We start from the raw sequence: 19,460 nt of genomic DNA, 5'->3' as shown, positions 1-19,460 counted from the left end.
GAAATATGTGCTGCAGATACTGTTTTTCTTCAGGTAACATACATAAAATCCAATGTTATGTACTAAAATAATAATCCACAAATCCAAACATTGTTAATAATTATAGCAAGTCAACAGGTGACTGATAGTAGATAACGGGGAACAGATTGCATTTGACAAGATTTTCTTTTTTTTTTTTTTTTTTTTTTTGAGACAGAGTCTCGCTCTGTCGCCCAGGCTGGAGTGCAGTGGCCGGATCTCAGCTCACTGCAAGCTCCGCCTCCTGGGTTCATGCCATTCTCCTGCCTTAGCCTCCCAAGTAGCTGGGACTATAGACGCCCGCCACCACGCCCGGCTAGTTTTTCGTATTTTTTTAGCAGAGACGGGGTTTCACAGTGTTAGCCAGGATGGTCTCGATCTCCTGACCTCGTGATCCGCCCGTCTCGGCCTCCCAAAGTGCTGGGATTACAGGCTTGAGCCACCGCGCCCAGCCCGAAGATTTTCTTTAATATCATAAACATTCCTAATAATAAATATGATGAAAAACCAAGAGCTATAATCAAGATGAATATGCCCGAGCACTTAGGGAGGCCGAGGCAGGCGGATCACGAGGTCAAGAGATCGAGATCATTCTGGCCAACACGGTGAAACCCCGTTTCTACTAAAAATACAAAAATTAGCTGGGCATGGTGGCGGCATGCCTGTAATCCCAGCTACTCGGGAGGCTGAGGTAGGAGAATCACTTGAACCCAGGAGGCAGAGGTTGCAGTGAGCCGAGATCATGCCACTGCACTCCAACCTGGCGACAGAGCAAGACTCCGTCTCCAAAAAAAAAAAAAATTGAATATGCAAAACAGCCAAGGAGCTAGTAGCTAGTCTTCAGACAGGCTAGGAGTTTCTTTTATAGGACCACTCCTCCCTTGGGTCTGGTGGCACTTCTAAGTTTTCTAGGCAGGAGTGAAAAGGAGTTAATAATGCCAATTCCAAGTATAAATACAAATGAGAGTCACATGGTAGTAGGCATAACCAAAATCCAGGCCAAATTTTTGGCTCAAAGGTGATCTACAATAGTTCTGTGATCAGTTATTTATAAACATAATTTCAGCTTACTATAAAGTTGACTTCCAGGTCAAAGGCAAATTTTCCTTTTACATTACCTCATAAAAGCCATTTAAGGGCTGGGTACCGTGGCTCACACCTGTAATCCTAGCACTTTGGGAGGCTGAGGCAGGCGGATCACCTGAGGTCAGGAGTTCGAAACCAGCCTGACCAATATGGCAAAACCTTGTCTCTACTAAAAATACAAAAATTGCCAGGCGCTGTGGCTCAAGTCTGTAATCCCAGCACTTTGGGAGACCGAGGTAGGTGGATCACGAGGTCAAGAGTTCGAGACCAGCCTGACCAACATGGTGAAACCCCATCTCTACTAAAAATACAAAAATAAGCTGGGCCTGGTGGTGCGTGCCTGTAATCTCAGCTACTCAGGAGGCTGAGACAGGAGAATCGCTTGAACCCGGGAGGCAGAGGTCGCAGTGAGCCGAGATGGCGCCACTGCACTCCAGCCTGGGGGACAGAGTGTGACTTCGTCTCAAAAAACAAAAACCTATTTAAGCAGTTGCGCAGCATTTGACTTTAACATAAAGGCTAAAGTGATCAAGCTTGGTTTCATTTACAAAGAAACAAAACCTACAATGAAGGTTTCAAATGTACTTTATTTCTTCAGTAATGCCATATCTTAATGGGTACACAGTGCTATAATTTGGCATCAATTATGAGCTGTTTTTTAAACAATTCATTATTACACCAGCTGGGATGATTACTGATTTCTCCACTCCTTTGGGGTAACTCTGCCAACAGGGGACAGGTTCCATTCTATTCCGATTTGTGTTGCTACCTGTAAGAATTAAAATGCTGTCAGTTACATGCTTAAAACAGAGTATACTCTCCCTTAGAGACTATTTCTTGAAAATGACAGATATTCTGCTCTATAGGTTAAAAATACACAGAAACTCACCTGGGTAGATCTAATACCCTCCATATAGGCCAAACCTGATTGCTGTCCTAATTTTCTAGTGCAGTGCTATTGTTCAATAGAACTTCTTGAGCTGAAGGAAATGTTCTAGATCTTCACTGTCCCAAACAGTAGTCACTAGCTACATGTGGTTACTGGTCACCTGGAATGTGACTAGTATCACTGAGGAAATGAATTTTTAAATTGTATTTAACTCAAATTTATACTTCACATTTCTATACTACCCACTCAAAACACTGATTCCCTCAACCACGACTACCTAGTAACTGCTAAAGAGTGTTTTGTATTCTCTGTATCACTAAGGAATATTTCACCTCCAACAGCTCCTCTGATCAAACATTTGTTCAACATCTGTTTATCCTTCTAATTAAGGATACTTTTTTTTTTTTTGAGACAGTCTCGCTTTGTCGCCCAGGCTAGAATGCAGTGGCACGATCTCGACTCACTGCAACCTCCACCCCCTCCAAGTTCAAGCGATTCTCCTGCCTCAGCCTCCCAAGTAGCCGGGCTTACAGGCGCCCACCACCACGCCCGGCTACTTTTTGTATTTTTAGTAGAAATGGGGTTTCACCATGCTAGTACTAAACTCCTGACCTCAGGTGATCTACCTGCCAGGGCCTCCCAAAGTGCTGGGACTACAGGCGTGAGCTACCATGCCCAGCCTAGGCACACATCTTAATATTTGATTTCAGGAAAATCAAAACAAAAATTAAAAAGGCCTATTTATTTAAATAAAGATTATTACGGTAAGGGTTAATTTGTATCTTTTGAAACCAACTTATGTATTTATTAAGACTTCAGGCCGTGCACAGTGGCTCACACTTACAATCCCAGCACTTTGGGAAGCCAAGGCAGGCAGATCAAGAGGTCAGGAGATCGAGACCATCCTGGCTAACACGGTGAAACCCCATCTCTACTAAAAATACAAAAAATTAGCCGGGCGTGGTGGTGGGCGCCTGTAGTCCCAGCTACTCGGGAGGCTGAGGCAGGAGAATGGCATGAACCCAGGAGGCGGAACTTGAAGCGAGCCAAGATCATGCCACTACACTCCAGCCTGGGTGACAGAGCGAGACTCTGTCTCAAAAAAAAAAAAAAAAAAAAAAGACTTCAGGACTCCTACTTTTTGCCAGTAAGTACAGTGACTGAAAAACAGACTGTTAAATGTAAAATGTAAAGAAACTAAAATATAAAAAGTTGTATTACATCTCATCTGTCAGGAATATTGTGCTAAGTTCTGAGCGCAAAATTTTTTTTTTTTTTTTTTTTTTGAGACGGAGTCTCGGTCTGCCACCCAGGCTGGAGTGCAGTGGCCGGATCTCAGCTCACTGCAAGCTCCGCCTCCAGGGTTCACGCCATTCTCCTGCCTCAGCCTCCCGAGTAGCTGGGACTACAGGCGCCCGCCACCTCGCCCGGCTAGTTTTTTGTATTTTTTAGTAGAGACGGGGTTTCACCGTGCCAGCCAGGATGGTCTTGATCTCCTGACCTCGTGATCCGCCCGTCTCGGCCTCCCAAAGTGCTGGGATTACAGGCTTGAGCCACCGCGCCCGGCCTGAGCGCAAAATTTTAAAAGAAAAATTGTTAAGTGGAGTTATGTCCACGAAGGTGATCCAAGGTAGTAAAAATCCTGGAAACCATGAACAAAAAAATTACTGATAAAACTAAGGATGTTTAATTTGAAAAAGAAAATTCAGGAGATATGATAGCAATTTTCTATTATCTGATGGCTGTTATATGGAAGTGGATCAGAATTTCTGTGTTGCAATGAACGATGGTTAGCATAGGAAAAAGGCAGATTTTTAACTCACCATACGATCCTTTTAACAGCCACACAAGGCTGGGCGCGGTGGCTCACACCTGTAATCCCAGCACTTTGGGAAGCTAAGGTGGGCGGATCACCTGAGGTCAGGAGTTCAAGACCAGCCTGACTAACATGGTGAAACCCCATCTCTACTAAAAATACAAAAATTAGCCGGGCATACTGGAGGGTGCCTGTAATCCCGCTAGTTGGGAGGCTGAGGCAGGAGAATCCCTAGAACCCAGGAGGCAGAGGATGCAGTGACCTGAGATCACGCCACTGCACTCCAGCCTGGGCAACAGAGTGAGACTCCGTCTCAAAAAAAATAAATAAGTAAAAAACAAAACCAAAATTAGCCAGGTATGGTGGCGTGCGCCTGTAGTCCCAGCTACTCGGGAGCCTGAGGCAGAAGAATTGTTTGAACCAGGGAGGCAGAGGTTGCAGTGAGCCAAGATCATACCACTGCACTCCAGCCTGGGGGACAGAGAGAGACTCCTTCTAAAAAAACAAACAAACAAACAAAAAACAGCTACATAATATGGAAAGGGCTGCCTTGTGATCCAGTAAGCAATTTATTACCGGGAATGTTAAGAACAGAAGACAGATGAATGCTGCGATAAAAAAACCTCTGTACTGGGTAGGTAATTAGATTACAGAATCTCTCAAGTCCCTCCTAACTAGAAATGTACACTACTATGTTAAGACACTTTGAATGCACAGACTAAATGAGAATGAAAAACATCTAAAATAGAAATTATTAATCAATAGTACTTACATATGTCCATGTAGCAATACAGAAAGTGGCTCCACCAGCTAATACAGCATTACCGTATTTGTCATGAAAATCAGGTGTACGTTTCTGGTGGCTCTGCCTTGCCATTGTTTGCTGAATGCTTCGAACTTACAGGAAAAAAAAATTACAGAAGCATATTATCAATTGTCAGGAAAAGAAAACATATGTGATTGATACTGCCAATCAGGAAAGCCAAGGAAGTTAATTTTACAGTATTATGTAGTTCAATAAAATGTTAAAACACATGGTAGCTATTAATCAAAGCAAAGCAGTGTACTTTGAAATGCATCAAAAAGAAGATGAATTGACAGATGGACAGATACGTGATAAAACATAGCAAAATGTTAACTGTAGAATCTTTGTGGTGGGTATATGGGTGTTCATACAATTCTTCCAACTTTTCTGTATGCCTCAGAGTTTTCATAATAGTATTGGGAAAAAAGCAAAGAACGAATGATGTCAGTAACATTCTCTACAAAGTGGTATTTACATAACCCGTGAAATTTTGGCTCCCATTGATTAATTCGAATACTTATGACTTAAATTTTCATTAAAGTTTACTAACAGAGCCCAACAACTTACAACATACAAGGGTGAACGAACTCAAATGAACTTCAAATTAAAGCACACTAAATGCTTATGATTATAAAATTACTACAGTAACAAAAATATTCACCAAAACTAGAGTAATCTTGATTTTTAAAAAATTAGTGGGCTGGGCACAGTGGCCCAGTAATCCCAGTACTTTCAGAGTAATCCCAATACTTTTGGAGGCCAAGGTAGGAGGATCGCTTGAGGCCAGGAGTTTCAGACCATGTGGGAAACACAGTGAGACTCTGTCTCTACAAAAAAATTGAAAATTAAAAATTAGCCCGGCATGGTGGTGCACGTACACCTGTAGTCCCAGCTACTCAGGAGGCTGTAGCTGGACGATGACTTGAGTCCAGGAGTTAGAGGATGCAGTGAGCTATGATCACACCACTACACTCCAGCCTGAGTAACAGAGCAATTCTCTGTCCCTAAAAATAAAAATGAGAAATGGGGTACATAAAAAAGTGTAAGACAGAGATTCTGTCCTCAAGTAACTTCCAGTCTAGAGGATTACACATGTAGATAAAAATCAGTATCGTACAAGGAAGCAGAATTAGCTAAGGAGTTAGTTTTTGAGCAGAATGATAAACTTTGCTGTTACTATTATACTAGTAGAAAGAGAACAAAAAAGTTTCCAAATGGACCCTGGAGGAACTAAAAAGGAGGGCTTCGGAAACAGCCGAGACTGGAAAAAGCTTGTTTCTAGCTGTTTTTTTTTTTTCCTTCCTGTCCAATTTAAGTAGCAGGTCCTTATTGTTTTAAAGAGCCTCAAAAGGTACTTATATATATAATGAAAAGTTAGGGAACCTGAAGCAGAAGAATTACTTAAACCTGGGAGGCTGAGATTGCAGTGAGTCGAGATTGAGCCACTGCACTCCAGCCTGGGCAACAAGAGCGAAACTTTGTCTCCAAAAAAAAAGAAATTGCAATGTTGCCCATTCACTAGCAATTAATATTTCTACGTGGTGTAATGGGTTACTTCAAGATAGTTATCTGACCATTATTGGATCTTCTAATTGTCTTACATAGCTTTCCCTTTTCATCTTTTAGTCACACTGGGATAGGCAAATTTACAAATATTTCATAATATATTCTGCTCCAGAAAAGATAAGAAGTGGGCATGTGAATTCCACACTGAAAAAAAATAAAAAACATTTCCTGAGGTACAAGGTGGCCCTATTTGCTCAAAAAGCAAAGAAATTAAGACTACCAAAAAATTCTGCAACATCTCATAACTTCAACACACTCATGTAACTCTGGTGGATTTCATTAGCCCTCTCCTCTGTGACAACTGTTTAATTACCATACATTGGTGATCTCATAAAATCCTCAACAACCCCATGAAATAGGTATTATTTACAATTTATAATTTAGGCATTATTTACAAATTACTTATTTTACAAAGAAGGAAACTGAGGTTGAAAAAGGCTAAATCATATGCCCAAAGTAAAAGAGATAATAAATGCTACTTTTGGAATATGAAAATAGTCCAGCTAATATTTTGTAGTTATTTTCAAAGTTGCTTACGTGTTTAGAAGACAATCTAGTAATATCCTCCAATGATTCTGTTAAGTGAAAATCAAAAGATGGCTAAACTAAATAGTAATTCAGGGTCACCTTCATTTTGTAACAACTGCCCACGTTACTGAAGGTCACCTTCTGCCCAAATCAAGTATGAAAATTAATTTGTTCTCCTCAGTCTACTGCATTTTCACTACATAATGCTGGTCTCAAAACTCCCTGTACCTGCCCAACCTTTTAATGAGAAAAAAAATGAACACGATTACTTTCAGGACAGCTAACATTGTTTTTTTTTTTTTTTCCCCCCCCGAGACGGAGTCCCGCTCTTGTTGCCCAGGCTGGAGTGCAGTGGCAGTCTTGGCTCACTGCAACCTCCGCCTCCCGGGTTCAAGCGATTCTCTTGCCTCAGCCTCCCAGATAGCTGGGATTGACAGGCGCCCGCCACCACGCCGGGCTAATTTTTGTATTTTTAGTAGAAATAGGGCTTCACCATGTTGGTCAGGCTGGTCTCGAACTCCTGACCTCAGGTGATCCGCCCGCCTCGGCCTCCCAAAGTTCTGGGATTACAAGCATGAGCCACCGCGCTTGGCCAGCTAACATTGTTAATCCACAAATAACTTCAAAGCTGCATCGATACCATTTAGGTTGTTTCCCTGCAATTAAAACATGTGAAGAGCTAGATTTACAGTTTCCGTCTATTGCAGTAATAGGAATTGGAGAAGATATTCTTCTATACAGGGTTAGGAGTAAACATATCCCCAAAGCTAAAATGTAGGACATCACTTAAGGAACGAGGTGTCTACCAAGAGTGTCCTTCCCTGAAATCATAGGTTACTGAAGAATTAAAAAGCAGAGCTAGACTATCACTCCGATAACACAAAGAGAGCAGGAAACCGAAACAGAAAGACTGGGTGATAAAGCCAATGCTAACGACATCATCCCAATAACTTGGGACAAGATGGGAGACAGCATTCAGGATTAGAAGGCCGAGATGTTGGTAGAGGGAAAGGATACGAGGCTGCGAGGATAAATTGATATAAGGTTGTTGTAAATGATTTGTCATAATTTTTGCTCACCTTGGAGACGATTTAGTGCGTTTTTGACCAAGGGAAACATCGTGAAGGTGAAGCTAGAACTGCGACAATGGAGCTGCTGCTTTGGTGCAAATTCGCTTCAGGTACCCTTGAACAGAGCTGAAAAACAAAATGGCTTTCAGCCGGGATTCTTAATGGCATTTGGTGCAATCTCGCGAGATCTGTAAAACCTATAGTAATTGCAAGCCTTTTTACCGCGAAGAAAAAAATGGCCTTTTGGGAAATGTAGTTTCCGGCTTTATAAAATGACGTACGGTGGGTGGTGGTTAATGAAGAATGAAAGAACTCCTCTAAGCTAGGTTTAGAGCTCTATAGAGGGCAGCAGAGACACTGATCTTCGGCGGAATCATTTAAGAAACTAGGTTCAAAATGGTGTTAAAGTTCCACAAGCTTCGGTTTGGTATCTCCACACTAGCTCTTTCTTCTTTCTGTTCCTCCAAAACTTCCTTTACTTCTGTCATATTTTTTTTTGGTCTGCTATTACTACTATACTAATTGGCTTAGCTTTTAGTTTTCAAATAACTTCAAGTTTAGAGAAAAGTTGCAAGAATAGTAAAAACTATTGTAATATGTAGATAAATATGTGATAAAACAAATTTAGAAAGCTATTGGCCGGGCGCGGTGGCTCACGCCTGTAATCCCAGCACTTTGAGAGGCCAAGGTGGGCGGATCACGAGGTCAGGAGTTCAAGACCAGCCTGGCCACGATGGTGAAACCCCCGTCTCTACTAAAAATACAAAAATTAGCCAAGCGTGGTGGCGCGCGCCTGTCGTCCCAGCTACTCAGGAGGCTGAGGCAGAATAATCGCTTGAACCCAGGAGGCGGAGGTTGCAGTGAGCCGAGATTGTGCCACTGGACTCCAGCCTGGGCGACAGAGCGAGACTCCGTCTCAAAAAAAAAAAAAGAAAAGAAAAGAAAGCTGTTAGGCCGGGCGCGGTGGCTCACGCCTGTAATCCCAGCACTTTGGGAGGCCGAGGTGGGTGGATCACGAGGTCAGGAGTCGAGACCATCCTGGCCAACATGGTGAAACCCCGTCTCTACTAAAAATACAAACAATTAGCTGGGCGTGGTGGCGTGTGCTTGTAATCCCAGCTACTCTGTAGGCTGAGGCGGCAGAATCGCTTGAACCAGGAAGTCGGAGGTTGCAGTGAGCTGAGATCGCATCACTGCACTCCAGTCTGGCAACAGAGCAAGATTCCGTCTCAAAAAAAAAAAAAAAAAAGAAAAGAAAAAGAAAGAAAGAAACAAAAGAAAAGACTACATGGCAAAACCCCTTCTCTACTAATACACAAAAACATTAGCTGGGCGTGGTGGCACACGCTAGTAATCCCAGCTACTCGGGAGGCTGAGGCATGAGACTTGCTTGAACCAGGGAGGCGGAGGTTAGGGTGAGCCAAGATCGCACCGCTGCACTCTAGCCTGAGACCTGTCTCAAAACAAAAAGCAAAATACATACAGTTCAGTGGCATTAATGGCATTCACATTGTTGTGCAACTATCACCATTATCCATCTCTCTAAGACTTTTTCATCTTGTAAAACTAAATGATTTGATAATACATTTTGACTATTGAAAATATTAACATTATTCCAAAAGTCAAAACTAAACAGACTAGTGTACTTAGAGAAGTGTCATTCCCTCCCAACTGTTGCATTTCATTTCCACCAATTCCTATGGGTAACCAATTTCATTACTTTCTGGTTTATCTTTCATGTGTTTCCTTTTGCAAAAATAGGCAAATACCTGTATGTTTTATTTCTCTATTTTATACAAATGTAGCATAAAAATCCACTATCGTTTTACGTAAGTCTTCCTCATTCCTTTTTTACAGCTGCAAAATCTGTGGTGTATATGTGCTATAGTATATTCAATCAATCTCCTATGTTGGAACATTTAGGTAGTTTCAAGAATATTTCAGTTTCAATAGTGCTGAAATGAGTAACTTTGTGCACACATATTTTCATATTGCTGGATGTATCTCTCCAAGGTAGGTTACTAGAAGTGGGATTGCTGGATTAAAGGATAAATATATGTGTAGTTATGTTAGATATCGCCAAATTATAGATGTAACATTTTGCCTTCCCGCCAGCAATGTATTAATATAAAGGGTGCCTGTCTCCCCACAGCCTTGCTAATAGCATGTAGTGTCAAGCTTTTGGATTTTTGTCAATATGATAGGTAAGATATCCCTTTTAAACTTTAAAATTTTTATTTTTAAAACATACACACAGTAAAATTCACTTTTTAGTGTACAGTTCTATGCGTTTTGACAAATGCATACAATTATGTCACCACCACCACAATTAAGGACAGAATAGTTCTAGCATCATAAAAACACCCTTGTTTGACCTCTTTGTAATCAACCCCTTTCCCTAAACCTAGCCCCTGGCAGTCACTAATCTGTTCTATGTACCAATGAGTTTGCCTTTTCCAGAATGTGATATGTCATATAAATTGAATCACACAGTTTGTCTCAGTGTACTTTTATTTTACATTTTCTTTTTTTGTGTGTGTGTATATATACAGAGTTTCACTCTTGTTGCCGAGGCTGGAGTGTGATAACACGATTTCAGCTCACTGCAACCGCCGCCTCCGGGGTTCAAGCGAGTCTTCTGCCTCAGCCTCCTATGTAGCTGGGATTACAGGCCTGCGCCACCATGGCCGGCTAATTTTTATATTTTTAGTAGAGACAGGGGTTTTGCCATGTTGGTCAGGCTGGTCTCGAACTCCCGACCTCAGGTGATCCACCCACCTCGGCCTCCCAAAATGCTGGGATTACAGGCATGAGCCACCGCACCCGGCCTGCGTTTTCTTAATATAAGTTTCCATAAATAATTTAATTTTTTTCACATCTCTACTTCGCATCTCTTCACTTAAGAACCAGCTATTTTTCTTTCCATCCCATCTCCTTGTCTCTCCAACATACTGAAATTAATTTCCTGTTTTTTTTTTCCAGTAGCGCCTAAAATAAGTCATATAATATTTTCCACACCATCAAAATGAATCCAAATTGCAGGCAGATTGATTTTATCTTGTTGGTGTTTTTCTTCTTTACAACCTTACTTTTGCACCCATCCCCCAAACAAAATAATGAATAAAAGGAAGGAATTTGCTGTCTGTACCCTGCAATTAAAGTCCTTGTTGGTGCTTTAAATAGTGAAGTCAAGGAGTTTAACTGATTTTTAAAAAAATAAAAATAAAAATGCAGCCGGCCGGCGCGGTAGCTCACGCCTGTAATCCCAGAACTTTGGGAGGCCGAGGCGGGCAGATCACCTGAGGTCAGGAGTTCGAGACCAGCCTGCCCCAACATGGCGAAACCCCGTCTCTACTAAAATACGAAAAATTAGCCGGGCGTGATGGTGGGCGCCTGTAATCCCAGCTACTCGGGAGGCTGAGGCAGGAGAATCGCTTGAACCCGGGAGGAGGAGGTTGCAGTGAGCCGAGATCGCGCCACTGCACTCCAGCCTTGGCTACAAGAGCGAAACTCCATCTCAAAAAAAGCCATAAATAAAAACTTTTAAAAATAATCTTGGACGTCCTCTTTTTTCAGCGCCCCGGCACAGTTTCTAGAACACAATAGGTATTCAACAAGCTCTTGTTCATATTTACATTTTTAAATTTCCCTCAGTGATATTAGGTATATTTTTGCTTTCCTACTTTTATTTTTTCACTTTGAAGTACTTTGGAGGCAGGATCACGGACTAGATAGCTCTTATCCCTCGCTTGGCTAGGTCCCATTTTTCTAAAATATTACATGAAGGAAGCGAATTCCAAGGACTTCTAAATGAGCCTTTGGGTGAACTATTCCGTTCTAGCGACTTCAAGCCATTTTGGACTCAGTAACGCCGCAATAGTTCACAACTGCGCATGCGTGCTTGGAAAGCGGCAGCGCGCTAGATGTATACGTATCGAGGAAGGGGCGGGTCATTATCTTTAGCGGACCAATGAAAAACCTCCAGATTATCCTTTTTCTATTGGCCTGCCGGGGCCAGTTAGAAATCAACCGTCTGTTAGCTGGCGTGTAGCGCCAGGGCACTGTGACGTAATGTGAGGGGTCGCCTGGCAGGGCTGAGCTGGACCAATGAGGAAAGGCAAGGGGTCGATTTGCCTGTTCTCACGCCCCACCCTCAGACCTAGCCGGAGCAAAGTTTCGCTTATAGAAGGGAGAGGAGCGAACATGGCAGCGCGTTGGTGGGTTTGGTGTGTCTCTCTGACCATGGCGGTGGCGCTACTCATCGTTTACGACGTTCCCTCGGCCTCTGCCCAAAGAAAGAAGGAGGTGAGGACGCGGTTTCCAGCGACATGGACTTTTCCCAATGACTGGGGCTTGAGAGGGTCTGTTTGCCTCATCCCAACCCCCTTTCCCTGCCGCTTCTATGCCTGATGGCTTCAATTCCGCGGTTTTCGGAGTTGTGGAATTCGTGAGAGAAGGAACTGTAACTCTTCGTCTTCTGGGGATGTAGAGTTTGAGAGTGGGGTAGGGTAGGTGACAGCCCGACTTCTATAGGCTTGTGAATCTGCATAGCTATGAGTTTTGACACTTTTGAGTGTGGGCCCCGTCAGGTGTTGGGGGTGGGGAGTTCGACTTAGATCCCGGGAGTAGAATATCTGAGACTCTCTACTGTTGGCAGATGTAACTCCCTGAATGATGTATAAGAGTTCTCTATTTTGTAGCATTTTCATTTCAGGAGTGTGAGAGTTAGACCGAAGAGTGAAATTATGCTAGATTTATTATTTTGTCCAAATAATTGTTTCAAGACAATTTACCAGATTGAAAGCTCCTAACCATTTTCAATCATTCCACAAATGTAAGCATGCTAAGCAATGTTCTAGGCGCTTGGTATACATAAATGAACAAAACTAAGATCTTGTGGAATTTATAGGCTTTGGGAAATGGAGGAGATACAGTATTCTCACCATTAAGCAATTCAAGTAGAGGAATTTTAACAGTGTGTTTTCAAACGTTCGTAATTTGGAGTCATATACTCTTAGAACTTTAAGACTACTAGCAATTATTTATACCCTCTAATTTTATAGATGAGAAAAATAGAGTCTTAAATTTAGAAAATGAACAAGGACTCAAACCCTACTTCAGTCATTCTAACGCTATTTCCTGTATATTCTGTGCTTCCTCTGTTACAGAAGAACTGTACACATACTTTAAAAATACCAGTTAAGCACTTCAGATACTTGTTCTACTTGAACTGAATTAAGAAAGAAAGCTATCTTCTCTATGTTTCTAAGTATTCGAACTATTACATAAGAAGAAAAACTAAGCTAGGAAATTAAACTTAATGAGTTGCTTATTAGATTGGCAAAGAGTACAATAAAAATATACAATTGTCAAAAATATCATGAAGTGAGCAGGCTCAGACACTGAAACTAGAAATTGATGTCCTTCTTTGGGAGGATCCTAAGCTATTATGTGGAAAACAAGATGCAGAGCAATACATAATTTTATGTCTTACAAATTTTTTATGCTGAAAACAACAGCATCCCCTATATATAAATATATGTGTATGTATAGAGAAATCTCTGTAAGGATACATGACAGTACCTTAACAGTGGCTATCTCTGGGCAGTTGGGACTGTCTATGAGCGGAACGTTTTCACTTTTTACTTTACATGCTGGTATTGCTGGTATTACCTGATTTTCCACAATGACCACAATTTTTTTTTCTTTTTCTTTTCTTTCTTTTTTTTTTTTTTTTTGAGACAGGGTCTTGCTCTGTTACCCAGGCCGAAGTTCAGTGGCGGGATCATGGCTCACTGCAGCCTCGACTTCCTGGGCCCTAATGATCCTCTCACCTCCACCTCCCGAATATCTGGGACTACCAGCATGTGCCACAATATCCCCGGCTACTTTTTTATCTTTTCGTAGAGACGGAGTCTCTCTGTGTTGCCAGGCTAGTCTCGAACTCCTGGGCTCAAGTGTTGCTTCCGCCTTGGTCTCCCAAAGTGTTGGGATTACAGGTGTGAGCCACTGTGCCTAGTGCATTTGTTCTTTTTAATTAAAAAGTGAAGGCTTGGCCGGGCGCGGTGGCTCATGCTGTAATCCCAGCACTTTGGGAGGCCGAGACGGGCAGATCATGAGGTCAGGAGATCGAGACCATCCTGGCTAACACGGTGAAACCCCGTCTCTACTAAAAATACAAAAAAAAAACCACACACTAGCGGGGCCTAGTGGCGGGCGCCTGTAGTCCCAGCTACTCGGGAGGCTCAGGCAGGAGAATGGCGTGAACCCGGGAGGCGAAGCTTGCAGTGAGCCAAGACCGCGCCACCGCACTCCAGCCTGGGCGACTGAGCAAGACTCCGTCTCAAAAAAAAAAAAAAAAAGTGAAGGCTTTTTAAAACTTAACATTTCTACCAGTGAAATTAAATTTATTCATTGACTCACTGAATTGGAAGCAGAATGGCCTAGCTGAAAATAGGTTGGTTTTTTTTTTTTTTTTTTTTTTTTTTTTAAGGAATCAGCACTGAATTGTATAGTTTAAAATGGTCAATATGGTGAATTTTATGTTATGTGAATTTGATGTTAAGGCAATAGATGACATGCCTTCCTTGATCCTTCTGTATTCTCTTGGAAGTACATTCACGCTTTTCATGCATGTACAGGACTTATGCGAGAATATCTTCCTTTTCTCTTACCCCACCCTTTCATTCACCGGAAGATTCCTGCTCTTCAAGTCTTAGCTCAAACAGTATCTTCTTTCTTCCTCGGCTAAAGTTTTCTTGGTGCCTCCAGGTGAACTGAGATGAATTCAGCACATCATATAGTTATTGTAGGTATGTATGTATGTATTTTGAGACAGGACCTCTTACACAGGCTGCATGCTGTGCAGTGGCACTATCATGACTCATTGCAGCCTCTACTTCCTGGGGCCAAGTGATCCTCCCACCTTGGCCTCCCAAAGTGCTAAGATTACAGGAGTGAACCTCCGTGCCTGACCTGTATTGTCCTTGTTTATATGCCAGTCTTTGCCCTAACACTGTAAGCATCTTGAATGCTGAAACTTCTTAATTAATTTTTCTTTACCTCATATCCAGCATTGTCAAAATGTCCTCAACAAACATCGAATTAACTGTGTACTTACATAAAATCAGGAATCTGTTCTTTCTTTTTATAAATATATATATATATATATATATATATATATTTTTTTTTTTTTTTTTTTTTTTTTCAGACAGGGTCTCACTCTGTTGCCAAGGCTGGAGTGTAGTGGAATGATCGTAGCTCAGTACAGCCTTATGACCTCACTGGGCTCAGGTGATCCTCCCACCTAAGCCTTCCCAGCTGGGACTACAGACATGTGCCACCATGCCTAGTTATTTTTTGTATTTTTTGTAGAGATGGGGTTTTGCCGTGTTGTCCAGGCTGGTCTTGAACTCCTGGGCTCAAGTGATCCACCCACCTTGGCTTCCCAAAGTGCTGGGATTACAGGCATGAGCCACTGTGTTCAGCCAGGAATCCGTTCTCTCAGTTGTAGGTTTTCTTAGATTTCACAACATAAAATTGGATTTTCTCATCAGTAAGCATGTAATTTATATAGGCTGCTAAAGATGATTTAGTTTTTCCTCCTTCCCTCTCTGAGAATGGTTTAGGCTGTTTTTAAAAAGATTACTATGGTACTCCTTAGACACAGTTTCAAAATATGGGTGTTCTGTTGCAGAACATTTTTTTTGTCCATTTTTGAAAACACTATTTTAAAAAAATTCCAGGTCTATCTACTATAGTAAACTTGACTTTAAATAATAGGATATTGTCTGATCTTAAAATCTATTTTTTTGCCGGGTGCAGTGGCTCATGCCTGTAATCCCAGTACTTTGGGAGGCCGAGGCAGGTGGATCACTTGAGGTCAGGAGTTCAAGACCAGGCCGGCCAACTTGGGGAAACTCCCTCTCTACTAAAAATACAAAAAAAAAATAGCCGGCCATGGTGGCACATGCCTGTGGTCCCCGCTACTCAGGAGGCTGAGGCATGAGAATTGCTTGAATGAGAGAGTGAGACTCTGTCTCAAAAAAAAAAAAAGTGTGTGTGTGTGTGTATATATGTTATTTTTGAAAGATACCTCCCCTAAATGAATATGATTAAAAATCACTCAAGTTCCTCATAGTTGTCTGTTGTTAAATGGAATGCTAGCCTGCTTATTATTCATACCTTTTAACAATGCTTTCATTGGAACATGGCCTTATTCTCCTTTTCACATTTTTAAAAATGTTTTGTAGAGACGGGATCTCACTATGTTGACCAGGCTGGTTTCAAACTCCTGGCCTCCAGCAGTCCTCCTGCTTTGGCCTCCTAAAGTGACAGAATTACAGACGTGAGCCGCTGAGCCCAGCCATTTATTCTCTGATATTTGTCGAATGCATTCTACATGCCAGGCACCATAGTTTATACTCATTATCTATAATCCACACATTAACATTGCAGAGTAAGCAACCCCCTTTGGAAGATGATGGGACTTGAAAGATGAGGGGACTGGCCAGGCATGGTGGCTCATGCCTATAATCCCAGAACTTTGGGAAGCTGAGGTGGCAGGATCCCTTGAGGCCAAGAGTTTGAGACCAGCCTGAACAATATAGCCAGGCTCGTCTCTGTCCACCCCATGTAGGTAGGTAGATAGATAGATAGATAGGTAGATAGATAGATAAGGGAGCTGACAGTAAGTAAGAGGGAGGTTGGGGGCTTGCTCAGAGAAGCACAACTCTAAGAAATTGAGCTGAGATCCCACACTGGTCTGTCTAGTTCCAAAGCCTATGTTTTCTGCTAGGCAACAAAGGCTTGTTTTTGCAGCGACTGGTTTTATTTTATGGTGAATCCTTTCCCCTTTTTGTGGAAGGGAAGTTGTTCGTCCTCGCATCTGGTGTTATCTTAGGCAGCATGATAAAAATGAAAAAGCATGGTCTTTGATAAAATTATTCATATTTCTTCTGGGAATCTATAATAATAAATAAATAATATGAAACGTGGAAAGTGATGAACACGCAATGCATACTGAAGCATAATAAAACTGGTCATCATAATGCTAGGATGGCAGATGGGTCTCCCTCCCCAATTTTCCAAAAAAGTCTGTAGTTTTAAAAAGGATATGCTTTAATCCACCCCCAATGATGTTTAACAAGTTACTCTGAGTCTCATTTTCCTCATCAGAAGAATGGAAAAAATGCTGATTTCTTTGGCTATTGTGAAAATTAAATGAGATGAGGGCTGTAAGGTACCTAATGCAGTACCTGGCATATAGAAGACGTTAGGTAATGTTAGAAAGACGTTAAGTAAATGTTAGAAAATAAAGTGAGATTCCTCTGGGTGGTAAATGTTTTCCAGTTGATCTTTTTGGGATGTTTAACAAGGCAGGCTATCATTGGAAAAACTTTGCTGTGAGAACTGACACTTGAAGGTATCACATGTGCAAAAAACCCCGCAGTTCTCTAGAAAATATCTGATTACAGAGAAATAGGCTTAGTAGCAATTGCAGAACAAATAAATGGAGATACCACCAAAAAATAAAAAACTAAGGAAAGGGGACAACCATAGATTTTAACCCTATCCAGGAAGTAGGTGAACTGATAATGGAGCAGATGGCATTTAAGGATTAAAAATGCTCGCTTCTCTGTTCACTGTCTTCTTCAGTAATTATCTGCCAGTTATATTTCCAGATCTGTTCCAGATCTCTTAATTTAAGGAGGGAGCTGGAAATGTATACCTTAACTAAGAATTTGTTTCGTTCTACTTCATACTAACACCTGAGGACTGGTAGATGATTAAGAAAGCTGAAAATATGAAGAATTTTTATGAATAAACCCTGATGGTTAGAACAAAGACACGAATAAGTTTTGGGAGTACTATTCAGCCATAAAAAAGAATGAGATCCTGGCCGGGCGCGGTGGCTCACGCCTGTAATCCCAGCACTTTGGGAGGCCGAGGCGGGCGGATCACAAGGTCAGGAGATCGAGACCATCCTGGCTAACACTGTGAAACCCCGTCTCTACTAAAAATGCAAAAAATTAGCCGGGCGAGGCGGCGGGCGCCTGTAGTCCCAGCTACTCGGGAGGCTGAGGCAGGAGAATGGCGTGAACCCGGGAGGCGGAGCTTGCAGTGAGCCTAGATCGCGCCACCGCACTCCAGCCTGGGCGACTAAGCGAGACTCTGTCTCAAAAAAAAAAAAAAAAAAAAAAAAAAAAAAAAAAAAAAGAATGAGATCCTATCATTTGTAACAACATGGATGGAACTAGAGGTCATTATACTAAGTGAAATAAGCTGAGCACGGAAAGACAAACATTGCATGTTGTCACTTATTTGTGGGAGCTAAAAATGAAAACACTGGAACTCATGGAGATAGAGTGTAGAATGATAGCTACCAGAAGCTGGGGGTGGTGGGGGGAGGGGGGATTCTTTATGAGTACAAAAAAAAAAAAAAACGGAATGAATAAGACCTACTGTTTGATAGCACAATGGAGTGACTATAGTCAATGATAATTTAATTGTAGATTTAAAAAATTAAGAGTATAATTGGATTGTTTGTAACACAAAGGATAAATGCTTGAGGAGATGGATATCTCATTTTACATGATGTGATGAGTACATATTGCATGCCTGTATCAAAACATCTCATGTACCTCATAAATATATATATATATATCATTCATAGAGATATACATGTGACAAAGTTGTGGTCAGTATTAGATGAATTCAAATATGCTTATACATATATATATTAGAGGTCATTGTGAATAAGGATTATAATTCCTCTATTTTATATATATATATATTAGAGACAGGGTATTGCTCTGTTGTCCCCCCTAGAGTTCAGTGACATGTGATCGGAGCTCACTGCAGCCTTGAACTCCTGGGCTTAAGTGATCCTCCTGTCTCAGCCTCCTGAGTATCTGGGACTACAGGCACATGCCACCACACCCGACCAATTTTATAATATTTTGTACTAAGTAGGTCTCGCTATGTTGACCAGGCTGGTCTTGAACTCCACGGCTCAAGCAGTCCTCACTCCCTAGCCTCCCAAAGTGCTGGGATTACAGGCTTGAGCCACCTTGCCTGGCCATAAATTTTTTATGTAGACCTGCTTGAAAAAGTTTATTCAAGAATTTTTGTGTAAGAAAACTCCACATATTTATAACTAATTCAAAGTACATATATTTCTTTTGTTGGCATGATTATATATCTATATGGTTGAATAGAGATAGGAGGATGTGGGCCAGGCGTGGTGGCTCAAACCTGTAATCCCAGCACTTTGGGAGGCGGAGGTGGGTGGATCAGGAGGTCAGGAGATCGAGACCATCCTGGCTAACATGGTGAAACCCCGTCTCTACTAAAAATACAAAAAACTAGCCGGATGTGGTGGCAGGCGCCTGTAGTCCCAGCTACTCGGGAGGCTGAGGCAGGAGAATGGTGTGAACCCGGGAGGCGGAGCTTGCAGTGAGCCGAGATCACGCCACTGCACTCCAGCCTGGGCGACACAGCGAGACTCCGTCTCAAAAAAAAAAAAAAAAAGAGAGAGATAGGAGGATGTAAAACTATGTAAATACCTGTTACTGCTTCACACTTGTTTTTCTCAGCCCCATACGGATTATGTAGTCACCCTGAATAAAATAGCTAAATCATATTTGTATTTGCTGGTAACTGTCAAGTTTAATTCGAAAA

General features: G+C 41.8%; 2 protein-coding genes and 1 long non-coding RNA gene across 13 annotated transcripts in view; 2 read left to right on the top strand and 1 right to left on the bottom strand.

Moving 5' to 3' along the window:
- Nucleotides 1-1,528: 1,528 nt before the first annotated feature.
- Nucleotides 1,529-7,103, top strand: LOC144338773 (uncharacterized). The gene is made up of 2 exons (XR_013413153.1): nucleotides 1,529-2,437; nucleotides 4,872-7,103. It is a non-coding gene; the product is annotated as an uncharacterized LOC144338773 (long non-coding RNA).
- Nucleotides 1,673-7,926, bottom strand: COX7B (cytochrome c oxidase subunit 7B). The gene is made up of 3 exons (NM_001258140.1): nucleotides 7,788-7,926; nucleotides 4,582-4,706; nucleotides 1,673-1,873 (listed from the first exon to the last, which is right to left on the bottom strand). Exons 1-3 carry the CDS (start codon nucleotides 7,825-7,827, stop codon nucleotides 1,796-1,798), a joined length of 243 nt encoding a protein of 80 aa, NP_001245069.1. The 5' UTR covers nucleotides 7,828-7,926; the 3' UTR covers nucleotides 1,673-1,795.
- A 3,872-nt stretch (nucleotides 7,927-11,798) lies between these two features.
- The window catches only part of MAGT1 (magnesium transporter 1), a 61,118-nt gene continuing 53,456 nt past the window's right edge, over nucleotides 11,799-19,460 (top strand). For 9 of the 11 annotated variants that reach the window (XR_013413145.1, XR_013413146.1, XR_013413149.1 and 6 more), the window contains exon 1: nucleotides 11,799-12,083. Coding sequence is in view for 2 of the 11 variants with exons in the window: in XM_028842515.2 (XP_028698348.1) it covers nucleotides 11,886-12,083 (198 nt within the window). In the remaining 9 variants the exon portion in view is untranslated. Of the gene's footprint in view, nucleotides 12,084-14,473; nucleotides 14,591-19,460 lie in introns of those variants that run through there. The other 2 variants (XM_077989485.1, XM_077989484.1) reach the window with 2 other exon arrangements.

The sequence above is a fragment of the Macaca mulatta genome, chromosome X (assembly GCF_049350105.2).
Source record: "Macaca mulatta isolate MMU2019108-1 chromosome X, T2T-MMU8v2.0, whole genome shotgun sequence".
NCBI classification, from domain to species: domain Eukaryota; kingdom Metazoa; phylum Chordata; class Mammalia; order Primates; family Cercopithecidae; genus Macaca; species Macaca mulatta.
This window is presented reverse-complemented; position numbering and strand designations above follow the sequence as displayed.